This window comes from Polypterus senegalus, chromosome 15 (genome assembly GCF_016835505.1).
Source record: "Polypterus senegalus isolate Bchr_013 chromosome 15, ASM1683550v1, whole genome shotgun sequence".
Taxonomy (NCBI): domain Eukaryota; kingdom Metazoa; phylum Chordata; class Cladistia; order Polypteriformes; family Polypteridae; genus Polypterus; species Polypterus senegalus.
The window spans coordinates 125,110,552-125,132,440 of NC_053168.1; the positions used below are offsets into that span (position 1 = coordinate 125,110,552).

The 21,889-nt window shown below is 50.8% G+C and overlaps 1 protein-coding gene across 4 annotated transcripts in view; it reads left to right on the forward strand.

Moving 5' to 3' along the window:
- zfpm2a (zinc finger protein, FOG family member 2a) overlaps positions 1-18,900 on the forward strand; it is a 157,019-nt gene extending 138,119 nt beyond the window's left edge. For 3 of the 4 annotated variants that reach the window (XM_039736517.1, XM_039736518.1, XM_039736520.1), the window contains 3 exons: positions 9,000-9,206; positions 13,208-13,435; positions 15,432-18,900. In XM_039736517.1, the coding sequence (XP_039592451.1) occupies positions 9,000-9,206; positions 13,208-13,435; positions 15,432-17,890 (2,894 nt within the window). In that variant the 3' untranslated portion in view covers positions 17,891-18,900. The remainder of the gene's footprint in view (positions 1-8,999; positions 9,207-13,207; positions 13,436-15,431) is intronic. The other variant, XM_039736519.1, reaches the window with a different exon arrangement.
- The last annotated feature ends 2,989 nt before the right edge of the window (positions 18,901-21,889 follow it).

Consider the following 21,889-nt stretch of genomic DNA (forward strand, 5'->3'; position numbering starts at 1 on the left):
ATTTATTTTGTATAAACTCATTGAAGCCCCCACTGGTCACTGACACTGGAGACGGCACAGAGGGGCCGCGTCAAAAATCCAGATGGCTCCGAGGGTCTTGAAACCGCCAGTCCCACACTGCACTGCCCTTGAACCACAGGAGTGAAGCAGAAAAAGCTGCAGCCCACCGAAAATACAAAAAGAAGTAGCAGGGCGTCACAGGTTGGTCCTTCCAATGCTCAGGGACATTTTGGGGACACTTTGGTGGAGGAGTTTCAAGCTTTTGTAATATTCTAGAATTCTGGAGAGTGGACGGTGATGCGGTGCGTTGGTTTTCTGATTGTGTTTTCATTTGGACTTTTTATTGTTTCACCACAACACCTTTTTGTTATCTAGCAGTGGGGGCGTGTGAGGTGACATCACTAGCGGGTGGCATCCCCAGATCGGGCTATCGTGTCACTGCTGTCTTTCTCTGCCTGGACTTTGCTGCACGTCTTCTGCTTTGAGTTGAGTGTTTCGGAGCTTTGGACATCTGCTGCGTATCTTCTAACGCTGGGGTCTCCGTTTCCTCGTTTTTACACTTTTGTTCTTCTTGACTTTGCCATCTCCCTGCTTTGTGAATCGCGGCACCCAACAGGTCGTCCTCAGGTGTCGTGCCGCCCCTAATTGGAACCCAGAGACCCCTCCTGTCTCTCGCCATCGGTTCGTCTCGCTCCCTCCTTAGTCACTTTGGCACCCACCTCTACGCTTTGGATATTTTTTTATCTGTTGCCATCACAGGGGGCTGCCGCTGGCCTTGTCCGGTTAAACATCTGCACCATTGGCTAAAACTGTGCTGATGGACGGCGGGCACAAGAACGACACGTTCCTCAGTGTCAAGGGACAAGTTGGATAGTCCAAGAAGAGACAACTCAGAGTGTCACCTGAAAGTCCCAGATCAGTGGCCGAGCATTCGGACGTGCAGGGAGGGGGATGACAGTTTAGTTTTATTGATGCCCACCTGAAGACCCACTCTGGTCTAATTATTACCCTGTCCTCCTGGCTTTGCGCTCACAAACTGCTCCTGTCACTCCTTTTGATTTTTGGTCATCCCCATGTCTTCACCTTCACTGTGGTGACAATGGCTCTTCATCTGATGATGCCAGGCACACAACTCCAAAGTCAAGGGTGTGAGGGGCCTTTGAACCCTCAGCGGTGGGCTTCCTCATTGGCCAATACTTGGTCATTGACATAAAGCCCGGATTTCCAAGCGCATTGTGGGTCACACACATCATGAGCCACATCATTCGAGTGCCGCGTGAGGCTGGCTGTGGAGTGTGATGGCACAGAGATCCTCGACAAGTTCCCGTGCTCTTTATGACCTCCTCGCTCGGCGTCTTATTAAGGTGAATGCACTAGAAGGCTAAGGCTGATGTCTTCATCCATTCAGAGCGCATGTTCCCCACAGACCGTGTGGTCACGATGTGGTGGCCGAGTCCAGGCTTTTACAGTAAGGAGAGGAGGGGAGACCTGCACTCCTCTCCATGAGGTCCAGGAGATGTCATGGGAGTCCCACCGACCTTCCACCAGACCTCAACAGACAATCAGAGTGGACTGCGGCAAGGAGAAAACTTTCAGGCATCTCACCCTAATGGTACTTGTTTGGAGGGAAGACCCCAGAAGGAACGTCTAAGCCGACATGAAACTGGAGGAAAGTCACCGAGAAGAAGCCAAGGACCAAAGCGGAGAGCAAGCTGATGCCAAGTGAAGTGAGCCAGTGGGACCTTTGGTAGTCGAGCACCTCCTAGTGTGGCACACCTCACCGATGAGGAGCTATTCCAGCAGTCTCGCCCTCGGGACTTTCACCGAGACCCCGCCAGCCAATAAGAGTGCGGCGTGAAAGCTGCGACCTGCTCTGTGGTATTCCGAGGCTCCAGTGCCGCTCCTGGGCTTTCCTGTCCCAGTCTGTGTGGCCAAGTGCTGGAGCCCTGTGATCAACCGACAGCCAGATGTCGGCTCCAGATGGCCGATCCGTGATACCTGGGGCCGCGCGGGCAGGCTGATGGTGAGGGGCGGCAGAGGCTGCTCACTTCTGCACTGCAAATTAGGCTTTTTTAATGGGGACTCGCAAAACATGGCAGCCAGCTTGTTGCTGCTGAACGGGAGGCTTTCTCACCACGAGGACACAGCGCACGTCGAGCCCCACTTGTGGCAGGAGGACAGCCATCCCTCCCCGCTCAGTGACTTGACAGACGCCGTTAGGCACCGCTACCGTTTTACGTTTGTCACTTGATAGATGTCTCCTTCTTTGTGAATCCCATTTTGGCACTGGCTTTGTGACAGACTGTGCACCACACAACAGATGCTGTCCCTTTCAGTGTCAAGTCCAACTTATTATCTTCATGCCACCTTTCTTAAACTCAGCCAGCCAAACGTCACAGAAAGGCTCCGACCCAAATATCTGTGGGGCATCCTCAGCTAAAAAAAAATCACTTGAGGGCATCGCCTTGGGCACAGCACTAGTCCTCCAATGACCAGGCCATCCTGATGTGACTTCACACTGCTGCCGTCCCATTTAAGGATAGGTGGCGAACCACCCACACGGTTTGACATCAGGTGATGCCAGGTCCACATGAGGCGATGGCAAATGACCAAACTGAGCCGAGTCCTCGTCCTGGCTGGGTGACATCCCATTTGTCAAATTCTGAGCAGAAGAGGTGGCAGTGAGGGGGCAACTGCGTGGGGTGACCTGTATAAGTTTGGCCATCCAAAGAACAGACGGGCAGCCTGCATTAACATCCCCGACGACAAGTTCGGGCTCACTTCAGCCACGAGGGCCTGGAGGTGGACGTCACGGCAGAAAGCCCAGTAAAGCCCAAGGGTTTTCAAAGAGTGTGACAACTTTGACAAGATGAATCCTCTTCCTGGTGGACCCAAGAGCACTGAGACACTCGTCGAGAAGTTCATAAAGCTGCCTGTGCATCCCATGGATGCTGGAAGTGGAAAGGAACCAGGAATTAAGGTCAAAAATGGAGAAATGTGGCCTCAGGAGGGCAAATGTGACCAAAAGTGACCAACAACAGTCAAGTCCAGAGAACAAGAGCAGAAGGGCCAACTGCCAAGAAGGGGACTTGAGCAGCACAAGCAGGGTCTGGCGTCTCGGAGCCTCAGCCCAAAGTTAAGCAGCAGGCAGGCAGGGGCGGGTGGGCAAGCATTTCAACTCATAGAAAACTCCGGAAGGGCAGAGAGGAACTGCAAAACAAAAACCCTGGCCCAAAGGACAAAAAAGACTGGTCTTCCATTCTTAAGATTTAATTTCTAACGTTACATCCAAGATAACAATAATCAAGAAGGGTCAAATGGGAATCAGAAAGGCACCCCCTAAAGAGGGTACATGACGAGAGCCAGTCCGAGACCACCAGGATGCCATCAGCGTGCTTTGTGCGTTTCAAGTCATTTTCATGCCAGTTTGCCGTGGACATTCTGAGTGTGTGTGTGTGTGTGCGTGTGAGAGAGAGAGAGTTTTGGAGGCCGCCTCTCCTGCTTGGCCGCAGATCATCGCAAATTTGACAGAAGCCCATCTGTGACGATAGAAAATGATTGATGGTGAAAGGCGTTTGGATTTCAACGTTTCAGGCAAAGCTGCAAAGCACAGAAGTCATCAAAATCTGCCATTAGAAAGGACGGCCTAAAAAAAAAAGAAAAAGCGGTCGCACGCTGTACATTATATAGCGCCTTTCTGCACATTTTAGGGCAGATCTTGTGCTACACATCATACCAGACCCATGGAGTGAGTGGTCAAGCAGCGTGGTGGGCAGCAGAATTGTGAGGGCACACAGAGCTCGAGTTGATGCCATTTTGGAGCCATCAGGTCCACGGGACAGGTGAGCTAGTTGGGATGAGTGGCCTGTCCTTGTCTCCACTGATCCAGTGTCCTAACAGGTTGGATGACCGATTGATTTGTGATGTTCTGTCCAGCTCTTATGGGGTTGCCAGCCCTGGCCCGGTCACACAGTTTCGCACTGACCCCTTGCCATATGGTCATCCGAAGCGGTGAAGGCCTACCTGGACACCAGCCTGTCTTTGTCTCTTGTCTAAATCCAGGGGCTGGCACTGACCCGTGTGCCCCGAAGGCCGGCCAGGTGCTGTACGCGTAGCTCTGCTGAAGGGCACAAACGGCCCGTGTGAATATAAAGTGTGCGGCGTCTTGGTCCTTTTCGGAGCCTTTGGGTGCCAGCTCGTTCCTCTAATCGGAGCCTCCTGCTGCCGCCTTTCCTCTGCTAACTGCCAGCCGGAGTGCTTGTACGCAGTGCCACCTAGTGGCCTCCTGTAATCACAGCAGTTATCTGAGCCATAAAACACACAGAGATAAAGTTGGAATGGGGCAGATGGTCCATAAAGCAGCAGGCTGGTCGGGGCTGATCTCCAACAGAGGCCTGGCCCACGCCGTGCAGATATAAAATGAGTTGTTTCACCAAGGACACCTGACACCCACCCGTGTGCCCGCCTGTGTGCTTGCCAGCACCAGTGATTTAGTGGCTGCTCTGGCACTATCTGGCATCACAAAGCTCTTCTTGTAAATGTTGTGACACAGATTGGAATGAGACCGGGCTGTCCACTTCACGACATCGTCCATCCAAAAGGGCAGATGGCATGAGAAATGGGCCAGATGCTGCCAGTGTCCAATCTTCCATCGTCCAGAGGGGGGTGATGGGAAGCAACCCCAGATGAGCTGCCATTCACTTGCTCATCCAAGGCTAATGTAGGCTCAGTGGTGGAGATGATCTGAACACCTGGGACAGACGTGGGCACAGCAGCGTGGCACCCAGTGCCATGTCCAGAGCATTACGTAACTCTTCTGATGCTCTTCATTGTCCTAATGACCAAGTAGTGGGGGGGAGCAGAACCCTCAAATCTCGACTTGATGTTATTTTGGGCAATGGCGGCGAGTACGTTGGATGAGACACTTGGGCTGAATGGCACCTCAGTTCTTCTAATGTTTTAGAAGTTGGGTGGCCGGGGAGCGGCCCAGTCCGGCCGTCACCTGGTCTCCTGCTGGGGCAGTGCGGTTCAGGCCAGCGTCCAATGACGTGTCCCCTCCCAGGCTGCAGGACCGAGTGCTCGAGCTCGACCGGCAGCACTGGCGACCGACTCTGAATCTCCTCGAATTGTCCAGATGAGCCTCACAACTGTAAATGTTTGACGTGCGTGGCGGGCACCTCGATAGGGCATCGGGCGGGTCCTCGCCGTTTGGATCTGACGTGCGCGCCGCGGCTTTTTGTGTTGTTTTTAGTTCATTAATCAAACGAGAAGAAGCCTGAAGCGGCACAACTTGACTGCGAGGTGAATATTTTCTTGAGGAAATCCACGCGGCTGCGCTGCTTAATTATCTGGACGGCGCTCAGGATGCTGTTTTGATTGTTTTAATGAAGCAGCTGGCCTATTGTTTCTCCTTAATTCCTCCATTGTTTTTCCAATATGTCAGAGTTCTTTATTCTTTTATCAGGTGCTCTGCAGGAGGATTGAAACAATGGCGCATGTTCCACCAGCATTGGCCACCGTACAAAGAAAACTCCAAGCCGGTGTTTCATTCAAAGTGCAGGCGTACGATTTGTAAGCAGAGTGTTGGCGCGCAGCGTGGACAGGCAGCACACAACTATACCCACACCGGACGTCCAGGGGCACCGCAGCCCACCTGAGCGTCCCACTGAAAGAGGTGGATCAGGGGAGTAAGAACAAGGAGACGGCGTGTTGGCGCCCCCCACTGGAAGGACTGGCCGGGTCCTCGTTTTCATTTTGTTCGCTACGTGGACATGGGGGCCGGCACCGAAGCTGTCATCCCGTGAAGAGGACTCGTGTCTTGTTTTATAAAGCCATTGAGTGAGTCGGGCCAGCAGGGAATTGGTGTGCCTCATGATTGGCTGGTTACTAAAGACGACTTTCACTGGCTAGAAGGGCAAAGTCCCGCCCCAGCACTAACAACAGTTTGTGTTCGCCCAACGCCACCTAGAGGTGAGCCCAGCCAGATCGCAGGGACTTCTGGGAGACGATCAGTGGCCACGGAGGAAGGCAGAGGAGATGGCATCACCATAGGGTCATCGGGGCATACACCGGACTGCTGCCCTGGTCATGCCAGCTTGTGTCTGACCCAAAAACAAGGCCATTCGGTCCACGGGCCACTCATTTGGCCAGCCAATAGCTTTGCTGTCCCGGGCTCTGTGCTCGTCAAGGATGTCAAGGCCAGCCTTTAGTGGGGAGTCCAGTGTGGTGAGTGTGTCCAGGGGTCCGAGTTAGGGCGCCACCTCCGTGACTCAAGTTGGTGACTGGAGGGGAGGCCCACTGAGGTGTCCACAATTCTGGAATGATCCGCCATTTCCCTTGTGGATCCCATTATCCGGCGGGGGCAGGTGTTATATAGTGCCTTTCTGCTGTCTCGGAGCATTCAGGGCTCTGATTTGGTGACCCTGCTCCCGTGCAGACCCTGACATGGACCATTCTTGTGTTGCTGTCAAGTCGTCCACAGTTCCCTGGCTGCCCTCTTTCTTCTGTCGGTCACGTACTGACCCTCGCTTGCCACGGCTGCCATTTTCTGGACACGCTCCATGGGTGGCGTTCACCGGAATGCTTGACAGCTTTGCATTCCCACCAGTGAGTCCGGATTGATGATCGCAGTCAAACCCAAAAATGCTGGACCTTCTCCACCTCACATTACTACTCAGTGTAAACGTCTCGCCAGGCCTCTCCAGGACTCGCTTCAAAGTGTAAAGTTACCTGTGAAAGGCACTATAAAATAGAAGGTGAAAAATGACTCGCTGAGTCGAGAACGGGCAGGTGCCCCTGAATACAACAACAACGTTTATTTATATAGCACATTTTCATACGAAAAAAATGTAGCTCAAAGTGCTGAATGGCATGTTTACGGTGTGCAAGAGGGCCAAATGGCAGGCACTGCCATATTCACACAAGTCAAGCACTTGACAGTGCCAAGCCAATGGGCGTGAGGGGCAACCCGTCCGGGTTTGGCTCCTGCCTTACTGCTGGGGTCAACATCAGCCCCCGTGACCGCTCACAGGACGGATGGATGGATGAATGAATGGATGAGCACCCACGAGTGCCAAACTCAACAACTCAGTGGCCCAGTGACAAAAAGGCACGTCAGATGAAGAGCAAGTAGCTTTTACTTTATATAGCGCCTTTCCAAAGTTAAGCACAGGCAGGAGCCGAGCCAGGACTCCGAAACTGCAGCCAAATGTCTTCAACACAAGCCAGCTCTGAATGGCCATTGTCATGAAGTAACTTGAATGGGACGTTCTGTTGGCTGATGTGACACGTTTACCAAATCGCAGGCCTCATCCAAGTGGGTGGCAGCCATGTCATCGAGATTACGTCTGGTGGGCAGCAGCACTCCGGCTGGCCCGGTCAGTCAGACGTCTCCTTTAGTATCTGATCGTTCTCCTAAAGCCATTTAGATGGCGATGACAACCTCCAAGGGTGTCTGATGGCACGCTGATAAGCGCCCCCTAAATCTCCACTCACAGCATTGTCACGCCACCCCTGCCTGGTTGTGTCTCTGCTCTTGTCACCATTCACAATATTCCTCTGCGGCCAGGGGGACACTTTCAGAATGACACCTTAGCTATTCCAGCCCACGTGGATTTCCAGATCACCTTGCTCTGCCATTGGGTGCCTGTGCACATCAGCAGTGTGGCACAGTGGTTGGTGGTGCCATCCCAAAGGTGGGCCATGTGATGGACTAGCAATCTAATGTTGTCTCTTTTTTCAGGGTGCCATGCAGCACTTATTGAGGCACTAAGCCCGACTGCTCTTCCCTTTCATCCCCTGCTAATGTGCCACAAGGATTGAATCTTGGCGGGGGACCCAATAGCCCCCCATCACTAGTCCATGCTTTGTTGGAATTGAAATTTCATGGGGGTAGGGGACACTCGTCTGCCCCGCTGCTTGTATCACCATCACACTTGGAAGCCCAATGGGATGTTACTGAGTCTTGACATTCAAAACTGACTGCACACGGTGGTCCGAGAAAGTAATGTGGTTTGTAGTCCATCTCCTCAACATTTTGGTCGGCCAATGTCCGTCTTCTAAAGTCGCTCCATGTTTGGCACAAGTCAGGACTTCGCCATTCTTGGACATCGGTGACCCAGCTGTGGTGTTGGCTGTCAAGCCTGGCCCACCATGCCCAGTGACGAGTGCCATTTCTTTTGGCTGGGCGCATCACACCTCACCATTATCTCTTCTCTAAACAGCCGTACTAGAAATCGGGATCTCTTTAAGAGAAATGAGGTGTGCGCCGAGTTAAACGTTCTTACCAGGCTAAAGTGGCTGCCTTCCACTTTCTTAACAGAATATTGAAATTGGATAAAATCAGACGGAAAGCCGACTTAGAGATGCCCGGTGAACTTCGCTGAGCACATCATTAGATGTTGAAGTGTTGGCCGGGTGTGTGTGCCAAACGGGGCCCTCTATCTATGGAGCATGAAAGAGCAAAAACACGTAATGCCACCCGGGCACAGTGGGAGTGCCATGTGTAGACTTGGAGAGGCAGGCCGGCCAAAGCCTCCTGACCTTAGGAAAGGAGCAGGGGTCCAGCAGGGTGGGCTACTGCAGTGGTTTGGTGTGATGCTACACCCCAAAGCAGCACCCAGGCGAGGGCGGCCTGGTCCAAAAGACAAGGAGCCGTAGTGTGGGTCATGCCAAATGAAAATGCCCTCATCCAGCAGCTCATTCTACTGTGACTGCTGCACCATCGTCTTCTTTGGGGGCGCCACGCACTGGGACTTCTTTTAGTAGAATGCCAGCCAGCAGACACAGGAGGACAAGCAGTTTTCTAACAAGGCCTCCTCGTAGTGCCAGGCCTTTTTTGTTTCTGCTGTCAGAAGTCACTATGAAGGTGGCACTTTGCCTAGTGCTCCTGTGTGCTTTAGCTTGTTTGTATCTTCGTGCCAATGGCCTTGTCGGGCACAAATCAGTTGACCTAAAGTCTCCGTCACCGCCTGACTTTTCACCCATCTTCTGTTTTGTAGGAGGTCAGCTTTGGTGCACCACGACCAAGAGCATCACGGAAGGCGAGGAGCTGGTGGCATTTGCGGTGGACTTCGACTCGAGGCTCCAAGCCGTCAGCCACATGTCACTAACCGAAGGAATGTACCCGGCCCGCCTGCTGGACACCATCCAGCTGCTCCCGCAGCAGGCTGCCATGGCATCCATCCTGCCCACGGCCATCGTTAACAGTAAGTAGGAAGTTGCATTGCTTCAGAGGGGATGCGTTGTTGAACTGGAGCATCGGCGTCCATTCGGTCAGGTTATCACTGAGCCCCCTGGGCTGAGCTTGGGGTCAAACCACACTTGAATGTCTTCCACAAACTAACAATCGAAAGGCGCAAGGGTGTTACTGGAGTCATCTTCCACATTTTAACAGTAACAGGATATCGGGCAACCAAAGATCGGCGTGCAAATATGCATCCCACCAGTGAAGCCATGTCCACCTGCCCATCACAGGCAGCTTTCTTTACTGACCTGTACCTGCGGGCACCGTCCTCCGTTTGTTTTTCATTCACTTTAGCAGTTCAAGATGGTCAAAGCCTGAAAAGATAAAAAATAAAAAAAAGGTTCTAACGCCCGTAATGACGAAGGCAATAGTGACAGAAAAGTACACGACGAACACAGACTCGACATCCTGGGGACGCCATGGCTCTTGACTGGCACACAGACACACACACCATGCATTCTTCTTTTACATTTGTCCTTGGCTTGCCATGCAGTTTTAAGCCACATGCTGCTTGTTAGTCAGACTGGCAAGTGAGAATTTCACTGCGCTCCTCGCCACTTGAGGCCATTTCTCGATTTCTGGGTTCTGACTTTCAGTGTTTGTAGGATTAAGAGAGAGATTCTTTATTGGTTTTGAGAGGAAGTTAGAGCACCAATCACACAACACCAACCACAGCGACTGGTGCCAAAGTGGTTCCCCTTTAAGAAGGATGGAATGCCGAAGTCAAGTGTGTCACAACCCCTTCTCTCCAAGAGTCCCAAGTGCCAGTCCCATCAAGGCAGAAAGCTGAAGCTGACATTGGTGGGGTAGTAAGTGCCAACATGAGTGATCGTCGTGAGGGGTGAGGAGGCCGATCAGAGAAATGGGAAGGGAGGTCACGATTTAGACATCAGCCCAGTCTGCAAGGGACATGATCAGTGTGGGCACATCACTGGGCTCAGTACAGCAGGGTGGCAGCAGCAGAGAGCTGCACTGATTGAACAGATGACCGACGGGCATAATCAGCGTGGAAAAGATGAATCTCATGGGAGCTTTCAAGAAAGGGGAGGAGTACTAGGAGTAAAGGTCAGCAGGATGAAATGATAAGGGGGTTAGCGTTAGTATTAGGGTCAGTCGGTCAGTCCTCTGGATTGTAATGAGGGCGAAGTGACTGCCATCGGCCACACTGGGGTCCATCGGAGTGTGCTGACACAAGTCAGAGTTTACTCCACTGGGTGACTGCAGCAAAGTGCCCCTGGCCTGAGCCCACAGCCGCCACCCGCACCACATCCAGGCCTCATCAAGTGGCCACAGGGTGACAGGCTTTTCAAGGTGTTAGTGCAGCTGCCGCGCGCTCGTCCTCAGTTGAAGCTCACTTGAACTCCCGCACCACCGCCATCTATTCTGCTGCACTTTGCGTCTCGACTCCCAGTCAGCGGGCTGTGCGGCCCACCCGGCAAAGAGCTGCTGTAGTCCATAAAAACATGGAGGAGTATCTCAACATCTGCCAGGCTGAGATAAGCACAGATTATGCGACATTCCAAAGGGGATAAAAGGAGGATTTGACGACAGTCGATTAGCGAAGGTAAGGCCACTGCCTCCAAGTGCTTAAAGGCTCCGGGGCGGACAGGCTCGAGCCCCCACCTGCGCCAATGTTTGGGTGGTTTTCGGTCTCCTCCTTTGCCAGGGTTTGCCAGTGTCTTCAGGAAGGATTTACTCCGCATTGGCAAGTCAGGTTTGACGAGTTCTTTATTGAGACATTTCAGGGAGGTAAAAGAATTTTCATTGGGACACAAAAACGAACAAGAAATGAAATTCTGAAACACCGGCAGCCACAATGGGCCATGCGCTGGCAGCTAAGTCCCCAGCCTTGTGTCTTTCATGACATACAGACACGAATCAGGCCAGACGGTCTGCCATGTAAAGATGGTGCGTGGCACAGGCCTTTGAATTCAGACCCTCACACACACCGGTATGTGCTGGCCTTTTAAATCCTTGTCCTCTAACAGTCACGGGGCTCTTCAGTGTCACTGGTCGCTCATTCTTAGCCGATGGAGAGAACAGCAAGCCTCCTTAGAGCCGCCATATCCTGGTGACATCTCCGCCCGCTTTGGTGTCCTACTCAGCAGCCAAGTCCTCACTTCTTAAGAGACTGGGCAGAGTTCCTGGTCAATGTGATGCCTTCTTTGATAGACTTGACATTTCTGCCCAAGGTAGACATCCCACAACCCAGTCCTGGACTGGATGCCCTAACATACGAAGTCATGCTCATGCACACCTACACTTGATCGACTTCACTTGTGCAAAGAAACTGGAGCATAAGCATCGATCACACAGTGACATGGCCACAACATGCAAATGGGACACCATGGAGAGGCACTGGGCAGGAAACTCAAGTAGGAGCACTGGGTCACCAGCACACCGAATGTGCAGCAATCAGAAAAACGAGAGAAAGTAGAAAACCCCTGATGAGGATTCAGAAGTCACTGCTAAAAGATGGGACACAGTGTGACCGGGCTGACCCAAACCATGAAGGTCAAGTGGACTTCACGTGCATCACAGTGAAAATAACAGAAGAAGTCATTGCAAGGAGCAACAGTGACCATCTGCATGGCGAGATCAGGCCTGGATAATACGATGGAACTGAACCTGATCTTATAAGAGAGGTCAGCGAGCGAAGTGTGACGCAATAGGTAGGATGTAGGTCATGTAACACCCACAGAATCACCACAGCATCACAGAACGCCCATCAAATGCCTGGTCACCCTCCCACATCCCTAATCTTCACCATAGCGTAACCGGGCATTCGTTGGGCATTTTGTGACTGATCTCATAGGCAAACGTGGGCTGCAGTTACACTCTGATGACAGGGAGAGGAACCTCTTCAGAATGAATGGATGTTACAAAAGGTGTCCAGCAGGGGTCAGTGTCGAGACGCTGCTCTTTTTAATTACCGTACTCTAAAGTTGGACAAGGATATGAAACCAAGGAAGGCCAGATAACAGCTTGGTCATTACAGAGGGACCTGGACGGGATACAACGCAGGCAGAATGTAACGTATTACACGTATTAGACTTGAATACCTAATGGAACTTTAAAGTACTCCTTATGAGAAGGTCCCAGGAGTCAAAGTAGACCGGTCAGTGCATCAAGACGGCGGACAGCACACATGACAAAGGAGAACAGCATGTCAGGTTATGCAGCAGTAATACACGCCATGCTTAACATCTAACAACACACTAGTGAGGCCTTACCTGGAGTCCTGGGTGCAGTTTGGGTCTCCATGTTCAAGTTTACCGTCAGGTGTCAGGGACCACAGAGAGCAGCTGAGCCAAATGGAGATCAAGTGGACAGAAGTGGTGAAGAAGGCTAGCAGGATGTTAAGTTGGATAGCACTCCCAAAACACGGAGTACACGTCCAGAGTCCAGAGCTTATGCTTAACATACCATAAGACACTCGTCTGGCTTATTTTGTTCACGTTTGGTTCCACGTTACACAAATGATAGAGCAGCACTAGAGAGAGTCCAGAGGAGAATGGCCGAGCCGATTCTGGAGCAGGGAGAGCAAGTGAAGAGGAACCGACGACCGAAGAAGCGGAGGCAAACAGAGGTGACAGGACTGAAATGTGTACAATTACGGCAGGAATTATTAGCACAGCTCAGCAAAGTTCTTCATCAGCAGCACAGGGTCACAGATGAGCACACTGTGGTAAGGCAGATTGCACACAAACATCTGAATGGTTTTCATAACACAAAGGACCAGAGATACGTACATGGAATGAGTGGCCAAGTAGTGTGCTGGGCAGCAGGACTTTAGGGACCTTCAGGACTGGACTGTCTAGGTGAATACGAGTGACGAGCTCATTAGGCCCATCTTTGTCACAATTGTCCTGATGTTCTAAAAACTAAGAGCCAAGGTTGAATTTGAAGGCTAACAGCTCACCATGTCTCTCCTTGTCTTGTGTGTCTTTTTCTTTCATTCAGAGGACATCTTTCCTTGCAAGGCCTGTGGGATATGGTATCGAAGTGAACGCAACCTGCAGGCCCACCTCATGTACTACTGCAGTGGCCGCCAGAGGCACTTGGACGGCATGTCCAACGAAGAGGGTGACGGTGGCCTTCAGCAGACTCCCAGTATTTGTCCTTTTCCACAGTGCAACAAGAGCTTCTCGGGCACACGGATGCTTGAAATGCACCTGACGACGCACAGCAGTAAGTAGGCGAGTGTGTGTGATGAAGAGGAGCTCATTCAACAAACGCACCTGGATGAGCAGGGGTTCAACGGCCAAGAGCGGTCATAAACTCTTTGTGATGAGATGGAGGAGCAAGGCTGCGAGAGCTTGCTGTTGCAGAAGAGGCCCCCTCACAGAAAGAAAGGCCGACTGGGGACAAAGGAGTCCTCCTGTCAGCTTGTTCTGTAATCCAAAGGCTGCTAGGAGTGGGATGTCAACCTGAACGGAGATGACTTTTGAGCTAAAATCAAACCTGGACACCCTGCACAACATGCAAGGTGCACAACAAAGACACAGCATTTGCATTCATTTGGGGTGGAGTTGTCACTGCGGCCCCCCAATCTAGGCACACGGTATAAATATTCCAAGGTGAATGGACATCGTGCTTTCCATCATGAGGGTGATGGGACTCTTTTTATGTAGCGTGTTAAAGTGTCATCCAGGACAGCCGGAAAAAGTACAGCAAATGGACAAGAAGCCTGTGCATGGCGTCGATGTTTTAGGTCTACCTTACCGCATACGATAGGCGACAGTCCAAGTGACACACGGCGTGCTGCTTCTTTACTTGTGTGTCCTGCAAGGTAACGGGACACCCTGTGAATAGCATAACTGTGGCCGGTCACTGGGCGCCAAACAGACAGACCTATCCATGATCAGCCTCACCCAGTTGTGACCTGGTGATGAGATGTGTGACCTTGACTCTCGCATCCCCAAACCCAAATGACCACCAAAGAAACCAAATAGAGAAGGAAAAGAAAGTTAATTACAGCTAAAACACATTCATTGTCACCTTTCTCTCTCCCACTACTCCTCCTTCTTGTGCCTCTCTTCATCCTCCTAAATCCTGGCCACTCTCCTCTCGACTCTTTGTTCACTAGAGCGATGGCCACAGGCCTCTTTTAAGTCGGACCTCCCAGAGTGCTTTGCTTCTGGTCTCCTCTGAAGCAATTCCAAATTAGAAGGATCCCTACAAAACCCCTGGGGTTGTCTATGCAATGTTCTCTCTGGTGGCCCCTCATATCCCTGCTAGGCTTCTACCAAAAGGGTTAGACAGGCCTGCTGGGGCCTCTGGGTGGGGAATGCAGACCCTTTTATTGAGCATTCCCTGCCATCCTTCCATTAGATCTGCCGTAGGCACATGGACTCTGCCATTCAAGGATGCAAAGTAATCAGTCTGGTGGTGGAGGACGAAGGATTTCAATTTCTTGATGGTCAAAAAGCCAATCACATTCCTGGAGCGCAGCACACACCCGGCCCACCTGTGCGTTTAGTTCCAGCTAACCTCTCCGAGTTGCCTGCTGGCCACAAGGATGGTAAGCAACATGGGCGTCCCAAAGGGAAACAGAACACACTGCTATGAATGGTAAAAGCCGTTTTCAGAAACCAGGGGGCTCAGTAAGAACTGCCAGGAGTTGAAACGAATAGACAGAATTATCACCAGAGCCAAGATGCTTAAACTGAGAACCGAATCAAGAAGTGGAACTCTACGAACTGTTAAGCAGAAAAGCAGACACCAAGAGCCCCCCACGACTGAGGCTCTTCAAGGTTTAAGTCCGTAAACTCGGAGGAGTAGCCTTAATGGCGTGGCGTGTTCTGGGAGGCGACCCCAAGCAGTGGTGTAGAAAGACCTCATGAGCTACCAAGATGACCCTGAAGCTACAAAATGGTGGCATGGCTCACTTCACCTCAGACTTAAACCAAATTGTTTACATGAAACACATAAACGCTCATATTACTTGAGGCTTAAGCTTCAAAAGTACACAATAACCAGAAAAGGCAAACTGAAACATTCTATCTAAAGCAGATGTGTCCAGGTCGACAAATACCTGCAAACATAAACACTGTATGGATCTCTGTAGATTGCATGTGTGTCTTTCTGTTGGTAATGCATGCCAGTAAGAATGTCACTACTGGGGACGCAGTGGACACCCCTCAGCCAGTTCTCACATCCCGCGCTTTCTCTTTTGTCTTCACAGACATCAAAATGGAGGAGACTCTGCCGGCTGGGGCCAGCCTGAAGTGCACAATCTGCAACTTTGCTGCCGACTCTCTGCTCGCCTTCCAGCACCACATCCTGTCTCACCTCACCCAGGCCGCCTTCAGGTGCAGCCAGTGTCATATCAGCTTCCAGACACACAGGGAGCTTCTGCAACATCAGGAGTTACACGGACATGGCAGCAAACTCCAGAGGGAGAGCGACAGCGAGCACTCGCCGAGGACCGCCGAAGAGCACCTGCAAGGATCGCGAACTGACGGAGTAGGCCGAAAAGACCTCCTTCAAAGCCCCAAAAGCACTCAAAACAAGGACACGAACGCAGCTGACCCGGACTTTGAAAAGAGTGAGAAAAAGCCCCTGATGTCAGTCCAGAAGAGCGAGCCTCTCCTCTCCAGTAAATCAAGCTTCTCGTACACGAGAATCAAGTCCGAGCCCTCGAGCCCACGACTGGCCTCCTCGCCCGTCCAGCCCGGGCTGGGTCCTTCGTTCCCAATGGGCCCCTTCTTATCACAGTTTGCTTTTTCCCAGGACATCTCAGTGGTTCCTCAAGCTTCGGAGATCCTGGCTAAAATGTCGGAGCTTGTCCATCGCAGGCTGCGGCATGGCGGCGGTAGCTACCCCCCTGTCATATACAGCCCCCTCATGCCAAAGGGCGCCACCTGCTTCGAATGCAATATCACCTTTAACAATCTGGACAACTACCTGGTTCACAAGAAGCACTACTGCAACAGTCGCTGGCAGCACATGAACAAGTCCCCCGATTTTTCGAGCGTCTCAGAGAAAGTGTCTGAAGCAGTCAGTCCTAACAACGGGCACAACTCTGTTAACCTCCTCAGCGCCATGTGTCACCCAGGTGATTCGGACAATCCTCTCATTCCGTCATCATGTTTGAACTCATCCGTTTTAGATATCATTAGCTCTAGCGGCAAAGGCACGGACAAGGAGCTTCCTCCACCAGCTAAGAAAGTGGCCTCGCCAACGGGCACCGACGAAAGGCTCAACGGAAAACCATCAGACGGGAAATGCCCAAACACTTCGCTCCCAGAAGCGGACACAGACCCCAACAAGACGACGTGCGAGGCATGCAACATCACCTTTAGTCGGCACGAGACCTATGTGGTGCACAAACAGTACTACTGCGCCACGCGCCACGACCCACCTATGAAGCGCGTTTCTGCCAACAAAGTGCCTGCCATGCAGAGGACGATGCGCACTCGTAAACGCAGGAAGATGTACGAGATGTGCCTCCCAGACCAGGACCAGCGGCTGCAGCTGGCACAGCCGGCCTTCCTCGGCTTGCCAACATTAGGGAGTCCGTGTACCTCTCAGGAAGCTCTTGAACCACTGAGCGACAGGTTTCACCCACGATGCGAGGTATTTCAGGGCCTGGTGCCCAAGCACCTCGAGGCGTCGCTTTCTGCCGCCAAAGCTGCTTTGGGGACCAAATGCAATAGCGTCGACCATCAAGACCTGGATGCACCGATAGATCTCAGCAAGAAATGCTCCCCTCATTCAGATAAGACAAGCGGGTCCCCAAAAAGACTTTTGGACTATCACGAGTGTACAGTGTGCAAGATCGGTTTTAACAAAATTGAGAACTACCTGACCCACAAGCAGAACTTCTGTCCTGTGACCGCTCACCAGCCCAGTGAGGTCAGCAGCCTGGAGCGAACGATATTTCCAGAAATCAAAAGTGAGTGCAATAACGCGGACGAAGGCTACGACAAGAGCCCAGTGAAATGCGAGAAAGGCGCCGGTGCCAAGCTGCTCGTGCAAAACGGGAACTTGCTTTCGCCGCACTTGGGAACGTTGCCAGGGCTCAAATCATTCGGGGAGGCGTCACAGCTCGTCTTCACCAAGGAAGAGAACAAAAATGTGTTCCTGCCGCACTGCCTTTACCCAGGAGCAATAAAAAAAGCGAAAGCAGCCGAGCAGATCTCGCCGTACTTCGGCATAAAGCCAAGTGACTACATCTCTGGAAGTTTAGTCTTACAGACTGAAATAAGCGAAGCGGACACGTGTGCAAACGACACGTCCAAAGAGCAGCCCGCTCCCAACGGCTGTGCACATCTAAACAAGGAGCCTTTGCCTTTGCTGCCTAAGAACAGGGGCGCAGTCATCGTCAACGGCGGGCATAAGCAGGAGGACCGCTCCGTCGGCGTCAATGCCCAGCAGGAGAACTTGCCGTCAGACGGTCACGCATCTCCCCCGTGGGCGTCGGAAAACCCGACCGACGCAAATGAAAACGTGTCTCCGCCCATCAAGCCGGCGGCGGAGGAGGCACTGCCCAGCGTAACGAAAGGCGTGAACGGATCGGGCCAGCCAGTGGGCAGCGGCAAGTACTGCCGGCTCTGTGATATTCAGTTTAACAACCTCTCGAACTTCATAACTCACAAAAAGTTCTACTGCTCGTCACACGCGGCCGAGCACGTCAAGTGACGCTCCGGCCGCCCCTTTTGGTACCCGGTGTGTGCGTGTGTGTGCGTGGAGTCGTGCATCCTACAGTTTTATAGGCTGCTTGTGGACAATCAAGAGAAGCTTCTCTGAAGAATTCAATGCGGTTCATTGGTAAAACTCGAGTGTACTATTGGTGCCATTTGCCCACCCTTTAATTTATTTTCCAATCAGTATTAATAGCGGTAGTAATGTTAATTTAAAAGAAAAGGAGATCTTTCTATAAAGTCGTTTGTAACGTTATTGTATAGTCATTTCTCGTGTAGCACCCATGGTTTACACTGTACGGTAGACGCCGCAATTCCATAGTCGAAGATGACAAAAAAGCATTTTAGACATGAATAGCTACAAAAGCACTTGTGTATTTCTTCTTTGCTGTTGCAGTTTCCGGATATGCTTCGATATAATTTGCAGCTGGATCTCACGACATTTGGCCTTAAACCCCCCGTCTCTCGGACCACCCAGGCACATGGGCCTGCATTTTATATTTGAGCATTCTCGCTGGTCCCTGGGCTTCGCCGATGTTTGTAGCAGTTTGTCTCTGTCTCTTTTCAGAATTTCAAAAAAAGTATGGCGGCGGTCTTGTATAGTTCTTGTATTTTCATTTGCTGATGCCCTTCGAGTTCACTTTTTAAAATTTTGCTGTTAATGCAATACCTTTCTAAAAAAAAGAAAAAAAAGAAAAATGAAAAGCAGTATTCGGATTATGGTAGGGCAGCTCTCCAGATTTGTTTTGTATTCCATAAAACGGACACTCAGCCGGATTCAATATCGATGTTCCTAAGCGAAATGAACGCGGGGTGGTGGGAGGGGGTGGGGCAGGCAGGAGAAGTGACCATGTGAAAGATGATCATTCCAATGTTCTAATTATGACAAACGCTGAATATCTCAACAACGTTGTTGCTATGCATGTAAATGGATGGAATAAAATTCCAGAACTGTTGGAAATTTTATTTGGATATGGTGTCATAATTAAAATGGAAAGCTCAGGCTCACGTGCTGTGTCTGCCACTCATGATCTTTATTCTTTACTTGCTTCTTGGTCAGCCAGTGATGTTGAGGTCGGTCGGGTCTGCCAGTCGGCCTTCATTTAATCTTAACATTCTGAGCAGGGACCACGAGAGCAGACTCGGAGAACCAGAAAATAAAAAATCTGAGGCCAAAGTCTGGAAAGAGAAGCACGAGGTGCACCCAAAAAGGTTTCGAGTGCTTGTGCTCTGCCATCTTTTATAGGTGGGGCAACTCACTGTGTCATGTGACCAGCAACAGGCATAGCGCCTGTAAACAACAGGACTGCTGCCATATCAAATGATCGGCATCGTCTGAATAATAAAGAACTAGAAACACTGAATAGTCATACGAACAAAAATGAAGAGAATCACAACAACATTTAACTGCCCTTCACCAGGCCAACCCGAGTCCATTTGGGATGTTGACTGATGAGTGCAGACATTGGCGACTGAGTGAGAGCGAAAGTGTGCGTCCACAAACTGCGCCCAGTGACAAGCCCAAGGGCTCCAGTCACAAGGCGGGGATTTAGCCCTCTTCAGATGACAGCCTGGTTTCAAGTTCACATTCTTTTTGTCACGAGCCCTACAGGGGTAACACAACACATCAGGTAAAGCACCCACCAAACACAGGGGTCCCAAACTGACCACACAGACGTCAACAGCAGGGCACAAGCACAAGAGTTTGTAGTCCTGGTGTGGAGAAGGGGGAGACCACAACTCTCCAGGAAATGATTCAACATGCCTGACAGTGTGGGCACGAGTAGAGCAAGAACAAGGAGGTAAGAGCGACATCAAGTACAGCGGCCCACACCACTGCTTGAGATAATAATGGCGATTGGCCGCCGGTGCACTGTGTTATTATGGCTGGCAGCTCAAGGGGGGCAAAAACAGACACAAAGAATAAGAGATAAAGAGGCAGAGGGAACAATGGGTCACCAGCTTGGGTCAGAGGCAAACAACACAAAGGCAAAAACCAGAAAATAAAAGGGTCCCAGAAGACTCCAAATTTCTTAGCTTAACTTTGGTAAGATTTTACTTTGAAACATTACAGCTTTTAGATGTCACAGGCCAAGGACTGGCACAGAAACTACAAAACAAGATGGTGCCAACATAAAGTATTAGAGAATTGAAATGTGAAGTCCCAAAGTTAAGTAGAGTAGCTTAAATGTAATACTTCAGTCAAAACCTTAGCAGCAACTCGGGGAGTTCATGAGGTCGATGAAAGTGAAATGGGACTGAGTCATGTCTATTGAGTCCTTAAGAAGCACATTTATAGGGGACAAAATGGCTTCAAGTGGGCACATCAAGTGCCCCATAAACACAGAGACAGACAAATTCATTTTGATGTGTTTTGTCAGAGTAAACCTGCTGAGCAATCAGAACTAGAAAGAAAGTAACAAGAGCATTAAATATGAGCACGGCAAGGACACAGGGCGTTACAGCAACCGACAGGCCACTGGCATCGGGACCAAAGCTGTCCGTCTCCATTAGGATCAGGGAGCCTGGAAATCAGGAAAAATTTTAGATATGAAAAACAACCTGAATGTTCTAAAAAGCAAAGGCTCCTCTGACCTGCCCGAGCTGTCACACCCAACATATGAGGCTCTTCTCCAAAGTCTAGCTGGAGATTCCAACTGAACTGAGGCCTACAATCACCCCAGAACTCTAGGCTCAAAAAAAAAAAGACCTCTGGCCCAAGGGACAAAACAAGGGGTCTTTACTTCTAAAGGTTTTTGTAACACAATTCCAAAAACGTTCAAAAAAATAGATGAACTATAAAAAAAAAAAAAACCTCAAAGTGACCCAAAATCCAAAAGGTCTGAGCCACAGGCAGAGATTCCAAATTTAAGATGGTGCTGCTGCTAATACAGGCCGAGTATTAACGGACCCTCAGCTACAGTATCGGGTGACCCCAGCTCCTTAGGCTCAATATGCACAGTAAAAGGCATGGAACCAAACCAAAATGTTCATTGAGACAATAAATAAAATTAAGCAAGAAAAAACAATACACACAGACCGCGACAAAATCAACAAGAGAACAGCGATGAAATCCTGGCTGAGCCACACAAGTCTGTCACCAGGGCTGGGCCAATCACGTCGTCCAAACTTTGGACTGCAGGGTGTGACCTGCAGGTGATGTCAGGTCTGGTCTGGGTTAGGTGCAGGCTGCTGGCCTGTCTAATGGATGGAAATGGTTCACATAAACGTGCAGCCTGCGTATTCGTGATATCTGTGGATGGCACTAAGTGAGTCCAGGTAGTCTAGGTAGTCGAGAGCTCCGTCCTGCAAAAGCACACAATCAGGGAACTGCTGACTGTGGTGTGTCCGAAGACTGAAAAGCATGGAGTAACCAATCGACACCATATGATTTCATGATTTACCAGTACCTATCCATACAGAAAATGGAAGCTAAACTGGCTTAAGTTACAGCGATGAGGTCCACAAGTTTGAAAGAACACAAACATATCAACATTAGAGATGAGCAACGAGCAATAACAATGGAGTAACTGTTACCACACTATCAAGTTCTGAGAGGAATCGGCAGGTGGCAGCACAGGCAGAGGAGTGAAGTGAAACATAAGGCACAGTAATGGCTGGCTGGCTGGCCGGCCGACCGACCGGCACCAACTCCTGCACCCATCAACATGCCGCTAATCCTGTCCAGGGGTCAACGGTAGATGGCGGCCAGCCACTCTTACAAAGACATCACGTGAACAGAACCACAAACTGACTGCAAGATGGGGCTGACGTGTAGCACAGCAAGGAGAACAAAAGCACAAACTGAATGAGAGGCACCATAATGAAGCACATGATGAAGTCACTGATGGACACAAAGGCAGCAGACACTCCACACACCAATATCTCTGCCTACCTAATGTGCTTGACAATAATAACACAACAAATGACATCAAAGAAAAAAGCAAACTTCTCATGTTACCCAGTCTACACCCGACCCTGATGCCCAGGCCATCAC